This window comes from Morone saxatilis, unplaced genomic scaffold (genome assembly GCF_004916995.1).
Source record: "Morone saxatilis isolate NCDOM2014 unplaced genomic scaffold, NCSU_SB_2.0 Contig9, whole genome shotgun sequence".
Classification (NCBI taxonomy): Eukaryota; Metazoa; Chordata; class Actinopteri; family Moronidae; genus Morone; species Morone saxatilis.
In genome coordinates, this window is record NW_023340268.1 from 1,767,022 (window position 1) to 1,775,196 (window position 8,175).

General features: G+C 44.0%; 2 protein-coding genes across 2 annotated transcripts in view; both read right to left on the reverse strand.

The window, feature by feature from the left end:
* Positions 1-2,213, reverse strand: part of tmem65 (transmembrane protein 65) — a 34,201-nt gene extending 31,988 nt beyond the window's left edge. The window contains exon 1 of the mRNA XM_035681228.1: positions 1,637-2,213. Within this exon, the coding sequence (XP_035537121.1) occupies positions 1,637-1,892 (256 nt within the window). The 5' untranslated portion in view covers positions 1,893-2,213. The remainder of the gene's footprint in view (positions 1-1,636) is intronic.
* A 1,963-nt stretch (positions 2,214-4,176) lies between these two features.
* Positions 4,177-8,175, reverse strand: part of rnf139 (ring finger protein 139) — a 9,097-nt gene continuing 5,098 nt past the window's right edge. Inside the window, exon 6 of the mRNA XM_035681226.1 lies at positions 4,177-7,390. Within this exon, the coding sequence (XP_035537119.1) occupies positions 6,608-7,390 (783 nt within the window). The 3' untranslated portion in view covers positions 4,177-6,607. The remainder of the gene's footprint in view (positions 7,391-8,175) is intronic.

The following is an 8,175-nucleotide window of genomic DNA, read 5'->3' on the forward strand; positions in this document are numbered from 1 at the left end:
TGTTTAACGATGAAATGATGAATATGTTAGTTTAACTGTACTGACTGAGACAAACAGCTGCTGGGCTCAGACTGAGGCTGCTGTTTGGTTGAGCTGCTCACATCAGATCTTTTTTCTCATTAAAACGATTACATTATTCTCCTATTATTAAGACTTTATTCTCGTTATATTAAGACTTTATTCTCGTAATTTCCCCGAAAAAATAATATTTTTTCTCTAAGTCTGGCCCCTGATACTTGGTGTTTTCCTGAAGTTCCGGGGCCTCGGCAGGAATCGGAGAGTCCCCTCCCAAAGACGCTCCGAGGACATTACTCAGATCTTTCTCCTCCTGAATCTGCAGCTGATTCCACTATTTCAGTCCTACGATGAGTCACTCTGGTTTCGTTCATGTGGAGGCTATTTTTTTCCTTTCAAGCTACCAGAAAATACCGTGACTCAAAGAGGAAATACACACACGTGCTACACACTCGCCTGCCTGTTCACACCCACACACACACACACACACACACACACACACACACACACGTTTCAAATGTGTTTTTATGTGCCAGTATTGATTGGTGGAATGAGTAAAACTCCACTGGTGCTAATTGAGCAGAGGGTGTGGAACCTGAACAATGCTGGTCGCTCCTCTGTTGCAGCTGGTTAAAAAGGAGGAAGGAGCTTTGTTCTGTGAAAAAGAAACTTTCATTGTCATTTCATTTGTTTGTTATTACAGTGTGAATGCTGTGTTACCAGAGACACAACGATACGCTCCTCAACTGGAGGTATATATATATATATAAGCCATATACGTTCTTATGGATCTATATTTGATGTTTGAGCCCATCGTCATCATGTGCCCTGTGTGCTAATGGTGATTCAGCAGCTTGTACTACATTTAAAAAGGTTTCAGTTTCACACTTTGTTATTTTCAGTCTCAAGTCTCAACTGAAGTAAATTACCTGATATTTTAGGTTCCAACAGACGTGCACATTTAATACTATCCAAACTGCAATACGTGTGTCATGTTTTCAGTCGGGTTCTCCAGAAGTAAGTAAACATGTTTGACCCCCAACATGTCGTATTGTTATTTGAATCGTTATTTTTCAACACCCTAGGTTAATATTAAAGCCTATAAGTCAAATCCCAACAGAATATACCTTTTTCACAGCAGCCACTTTGACATGAAACAGGGTAAACACAGCCTCAATCGGTATCATTGCAAACACCTGTGTTTACCCTACTAGTTCATGTCAAAATGGCTGCTGTGAGAAAGGTCTACATGCTTTACCAGTGTTGATGCAGTTTCTACACAGAGCATCTTCTAATTCAAACCAGTCCGCGGGTTAGCAACACTTGGTTCACCTGTGGCAGGTGTGGCACATCTGTCTGCAGTCTCCACCCACCTGCACCCCGCCCTCCCTCCTCCTCCTCCTCCAGGTGGACAAAACCCACCTGCCAGTTCCTTTAAAACAGTCTGCACTCGAACCAGAGCCGAAATAAAAGCGTGTAAGAGTGCAGGTGAATAAGTAAGGTGGGGAAACATCGGTTCGCGTCTCCTCCCTGTTACCTCCCATTCAACCTCAGCGGGTCTTAGGGGCAGCTGTCACCTTTGACCCGCGCTGTTGTCACCTTTGACCCGCGCTGTTCTCACCTTGAGCGATGGCTATGGACTCGAAGCTCTGCAGCTCCTTCAGTAAACAGCTCCTCTCCTTCGCCTGGAGGCGGTAGATGAACTCTTTGGCTCTCTTGGGGGAGTTGAGCGGCTCCCTCGGCTCGTTCCTCCCGTGTGTTCCCAGAGAGCAGCTCGGTGTGTGTCGCCCTATCCCCGGCAGCCTCGCCGGTCCCGGTCCAAACGGTACCCTCTGCACGGCCGGTACCAGAGCTCTCTGCAGGCACAGCTTCAGCATTGCGGCGTGAGAAGAAGTCTGTAAAACGTAAAAACCAGTAGTTTTCCCCCGTGGTCGTCTCCCCGCTCCAGGTGCGACTGGCTCGGGTTAGAAGTTGTTGCTCGCTCGGTTCCTTTTAGCTCGACTCGACCTCAGCGGTGGCCGCCTCTCTTAGCTCGGGTTAACTTTCAAGCAGCCGTTCATATGTTCTCTTCGAGCCGTCCGCCGCCCCGAACCGTCTCATGGTCCTCCGAGACTGTCGGGACTTTGCCACATGAAGTTCAAGCTAAAGCCCAACAAGAACTACAGCGGTGTGTCAAGTCGGCCGGAATTAAAAACTACATGTCCGGTGGAAGATTTCAAAATAAAACGCGCTGCTTCCGGTCTTACCCTTTTTCATACTAAAATTCACTGACAAAGAAAAGTTCAGGATACAAAAGAAGCAAATAACGACCATACTACAGGTGTTTTCACTGGTCTTTTCTGTACTAAAGTCCGGATAATGACTTACCTGTGTTGTAATTTTATTTATTTTTATTTCTATTGTATTCTATTGTATTTTTTATTGTATTTAAATGTACCTGGCTGCTATGACGACCCAATTTCCCTTCGTGGGTTAATAAAATCTATCTATCTATCTATCTATCTATCTATCTATCTACTTGGATGGAAGCCTATGAGGGACACCCTATGGGCCCTTTCATAAAGAGCTTCTGTATTTAACATTTCTTGTTGAAAAGTAGTCATGTCCTAATTTGTTTTGTTTTGTTTTTTGCTCTTGATCCAAATCAGATTCTTTCTTAATACAAATTTATATCAGGGGAGTCAACCAAATCCAGTCCAATATTTAGTTTTTCTTATTTTTCCTCCTTCATATTATCACAGCATTAAATTAAAATGCAGCAGAGTTAGTGGAGCAAACAGTCTGACAATATGTGCTTTGAATAAAATATTAGCTGCATCCCTGATTTCCTTTGATGGATTCCTAAAATATTTTGTATATCTGTGCAGAGGCGGCTTTGGACAGACGCCAGGCAGCCTTCCTTCCTACTGACACTTTTTAACCTGCACCTGAGAGTCTGGCTTCACCTGTATATGTTACTGAAATGTCACTTTCCGAGTTGATGAGTTACATGTCTATGCCCGGGGGAACACTGTCTTATAATAAACCATCCACACTTGTAAGTGAAACAACAAGATTGTGTCTGTGCCTGTTGAATCACCGAGACACGTTCACATGATCCGTCTGTGCCATTCTCATGTTCTCATGTTGTCAAAATACAGCATTACAGAAGCTTTGGTCATCAAGCTGGCACGCTTAGTGTACATAAATACATGCCAGTGTGATTATATGTATGTCTGTGCACTGTCTTTGGTGTCCAGAGGTCTAAACCAGCCGTCAGTGTCTCACAGTTTGATCTAGACTCGATGTTTTGGTTGAAAATCATAGATTTTTACCAACTATTCTTTACTTTCATCTGGGACAACCCAAAATCACATATAATAGCACATAACCCCCCAACAAAGCCGCACCCATCTGCAGGAGTCTAACCAGCTAAACACACACTTGTGGTGTGCAGGGAATCCTTTCGCAATGTAAGCAATGACAAAGCTGAATGCCTAAAAGTGCAACTCATCTCAAGCACTCCCAGCCTACTTCTATGTGTCTGTCTTCTACTGTTAAATGACCAGTGTGTAGGGTTTAGTAGCATGGCAGACACAGAAGAGGACCCGCTCCCTCTGTAGATAAAAACAGCTCATTCTAAGGTAACAAAAACACAATATATTATTTTCAGGTTCTTATAGACTTATGGGAACATATCTATGAATATTATATTCCACTTCTGCTCATAGATCCTCCTTAATGTTACACACTGGACCTTTAAGCAGCTGAATTACCTCTTATACTGCCAGTTTAACACACAGAAGGTGTTACCACAAAGTCATGTAGGTAACTACTCAATAAATCTTGTTTGTTGGATGAAGGTTGCAATTTTATGAGAAACCATTTAAAAACTGTATTGCTGTGGAGGCGGACTTAAATTTAGCAGAGCATCAGCTTTTTACTGCTTTCTTGGGAATTCAGAAACTGTCCCCCAAAACTACAAACTAATTTCAAATGTATGAACTGAGAGATGAACACAAGATAATGCAATAGCACCATCTACTGGCCCAGTGAGTCATCTGCATCTCTACACACTGAAGGCCACAGTATATGATCTTCACTGCTATTTCTGTGTGCCAACATGTACTTTACAAGGTTCATTTAAAGGTGGTGTTAATGATACGAGATACAGTCCAAACGCAATATCAAAGATGATTTTATTTACATAAATCTCTTTTTAAAACAAAAGGCAAAATGAACAGCTTTTACCTTTTAAAAAGCTTTCAGAACAATCAAACTAATAATCAAAGTCCTTCATAGCTGAAACATGTCGAAAAGCACAGCTTTCTAATCAAATTAGACCCCATCTTTTTTTCTCATTATCAACAAGAACTTAATGGATTCCTCGCAGCAACCAGCAATTACAACAGTAATGAGCATGAGTTTGTAGTCAAACCCTTAAGACGTTCAGGCTGTGGAAGTCTAAACAATGCAATACTCGCAGGAGTTGTGCTTGAAAGCTTTTTAATACAAATTCTTAATGAAGATCTCTGTAGTCAGTGAGTCACTGTATTGGCCGGGCTGTACTGTCAAATAAGGTGAAAACATGGCCCCTAAATATTTTCCGGGCCTTTCCTTCGTGCCAGTAGTTAAAAGGTTTTGGATCAATGTTCAGCAGGACTCCTGCTGCAAAACTGAGCACAGAAACTTCTTCATGTAGCTCAACATTATGACAAATATCACAGATTGAAATGTCTTTGCAACTTCAGACACAGTCATAATTTTACTGCAACAAAAAAAAAAACACACGCCTGTACTTTTCCAGACTTTTCTGACGCTCCTTGGGATTTTTTTTTTTTTTTTTTTTTAGGCCTGGAAATTCCTCAATATATTGAAAATAGTCTTCCAGCCACGCAGTGGGACCCTGAGACTAGAAGCACAGTTTGAGCCTTCGGAAAGGTGCAGTCGTCATGGTGAGTTGGACAGAACGAAAAGAGCTCCTGTCTGTGCCAGTGATTACAAACAGAAAAGGTGCATTGACTCAACGCTACGACCAGAAAGGACCTCCGCTCTTACAACATGACTAAAAACCCACATGTAAAACAAATGATGGTATTTTTTTTATCCTTTTGAAAGAAGTGAAAGTACCTGGTAGACAAAACAAGTGGCACCTTTTCATACTGTACGTTTGTGAGCATCAAGCAATAATCATCTTACCCAATACATATTTTTGTTTTGGAATAGAGCTCTTCAAATGTGGCGTACACTGCGACCCCACACCAGTGCTTTTATTACATCTGGGTCGGGAACAAACCAAATACTGAATCAATGTGAAGAGAAATGTGGAAAGTAGAATTATTGAAAACAAAACCTAATTGAAAACAAACTCTTGTCTCATCCTAAGGGACAATGTGTGCACGTTTTTGTCTTATTACATGTACAATAACGTACACAAATGTAAGCAGGTCACACAAGAGACCAGTAGTAAGTAATGATAGAGGTATATCAGTGATTACAGTAGCACGTCATTGTTTTTTTGTTTTTGTTTTTTTAAATCAGACACACCTCTGTTTTTTTCTGGTTGGCGCAGAGTCCATAGAAAACTGCTTCATTCTGTCTCTGGACAAGTTCACAAATATTCAGTTTTAAGTTCGTTAAGGACAAAAATGTTAAACGAGTGTGCCACAAACCTGAGCTGTGATCACTCTGCCAGTCAGGATGTGGGAGCAGTCGAGGCTGTTTTAGTCAGACAAACATTTCGAGAGCAAGCGAGGCCCGAATCGTGAGCGTAACTGATGGGGACACACGGCAAAGAAGTGACCCTGAAGCATGTTAACCGATCATTTTTGGAAGCTGGAGAACGTAGAGACAGCAGGTTTCAAAACGCATCTTTCTACAAACTCCCAAATCCTGACTTACAGACCGATGGAAGCTTTAAAGTGTTTAGTCGCGCCACAGATTTGACGTTAATGAACTCACACACGCCAGCGATTCCCCAATAATACACGGCTAGGGAACACAAACTGCATCTTTAAGACATCATCTAAGACATTACATGTCGGCAGGCACGCACACAAACACACATCTGGGCTGCATAAGTGACAAAACCTAAACAAAGTTGTGATCTAAGTGAAGTGTGGCTTCTGTTCCTTTCTTTTCTCTTTCTCTGGGGGAAAAATGTCTCGTTCAACCAGGCAGAATGTTATAAAATATATACGCTGCAGATTATTTAGTTCAACTCACTGATGTGTATCAGCTTTGAGGCATTGGGAAATAAACTGTGTCGAGGCAGCTGTGCCCGCAAAGCAAGATTTGTATTAGGATCTCCACTAGTTTGGGGATAAAGTGGAAAAAAAAACCAACAGTATGAGTTTTTGGTCTACATCATGTAGGCCCAGCACGCACGCACACACACACACACACACACACAGAATGAGAGCAGCAGTTACTCTTTCCACGAGCCCTTGTAGAGTAAAACCCAAACTCAAACAAAAAGAAACTAACAACAAAAAACAGAATGACATCCCTGACATTTTTCAAGAACAAATTAAGCTGCTGAAGTTTTATAATTCTTTTTTAACTTAAATATAATAAAGATATATGTATATTTTTTTCTATAGATCTTTTCTCGTCAGTCCTCCGTGGAGTCTGTGTCATCATTGATATAGTCTTCTTCTATTGGCGTGCTGCCATTTTGAGTCCCCCACTCGTCCTCGTCGTACTCTATGCTGTCGTTGTCCTCCAGCAGCTCGTTGTCGAGCTCCCCGGCTCCTCCCGCAGCCTGGGCGCCGGCTGCCGCTCCATCCGCCGGCAGCTCGCCGTCTGGCTGTTCGTGCTCGTTTTCCCCCGGGGCCGGCGGGGCTGCAGCAGCGGCGTCCTGCGGCGCTGCGTAGCCCCCGTTGTTGTTAGAAAAGGCGGCTCTGTCTCGACTCTCGTCCTCCACGTAAACTCTCTGATGGCACATGGGACACGTGTCCTGGATGTAGAGCCACTTCCTCAGGCACAGCGCGTGGAAGTAGTGGTTGCAGGGCGTGATGCGGGCCGAGGTGGCGAACTCCTGGTAGCAGATGGCGCACACGTCCTCGATGTCCCTCAGCTGGTCCCCGCGCACCTCCGGCAGGGAGTTGATCTTCTTGACGGCCGTGCGGCGGTTGATGAAGGTCTTCCAGCCGTTCTTGGCCTGCAGGTAGATGTTGAAGTAGGCGTGCAGGCACATCATGCAGGCGCGGATCTTGCTGCCCGACTCGAACATCATGGTGTAGGCGCCGTTTCCGAACATGATGACGCCGAACAGGAACTCGATGATGTTGCCTGTGGAGCGCACGTAGTAGACGTAGTCGTCCAGCTTCTCCCACAGGACGTTGGAGAATCCATCCGCCATGAAGAGGCCGTAGACTGTCAGCGACACCACCACCTGGAGGGACGGAGGGACGGACACCAGTTAGATACCAAATACTGTGACAGGGGACAGACCAACCAGCAGCATCTGAGACATTATCAGGAGCAGATGACGAAGGGCAATGCACTCCAGTGGTGTATGATGCACACTGAAACACCTGCGTCTATGGTTTTCTACAGCCCACACATTTTCTAACAACTCGCCACAGAACGCAGCTGCTGCCGCCCCACCAGCACTGCAGGAAAACCAGCATGGACAGCCGGTGCACAATATCCTGCACACTCTCAATCACTTTTACTCTCTTACGGTGTTTTGGTTCATGAATATGACCTGATGGAGGTCTGATTTTTGACAGAAGAATGAGTGTGGCTCTGTTATATCGGCAGTAGCACCCTTCACCCTCCTGCACACCGTCTCTATTCTACTACTAACATCTGATCTGTGAGGAAGAACGTAATGTGAGATAAGAAGCTTCCTCTTTGTCAGTCTTGTCAACAGTGTGCCATCTCTGACACAGAACGTTACGCCTTAACACCCACACAACTCGCTGCTTTCTTTAGCTCCACTAGCAAATGTTAGCATAGCAAGTCATGGCTACGGTGGCTACAGCAAGACAGACAGCTAGAGCTAACTGAAGACTGGAGAGCTGTGCTGTGTTCATGGTGCCTTTTAAATACAGTGATCATCACAGTAATGACGGTAACAGAGCTGCTGCATAATCACACAGACATTTAATACATATGTATCCCATCAAAAGGCATTCTGGAAGACAGTTCAGAGGGAAACACACACACACACAC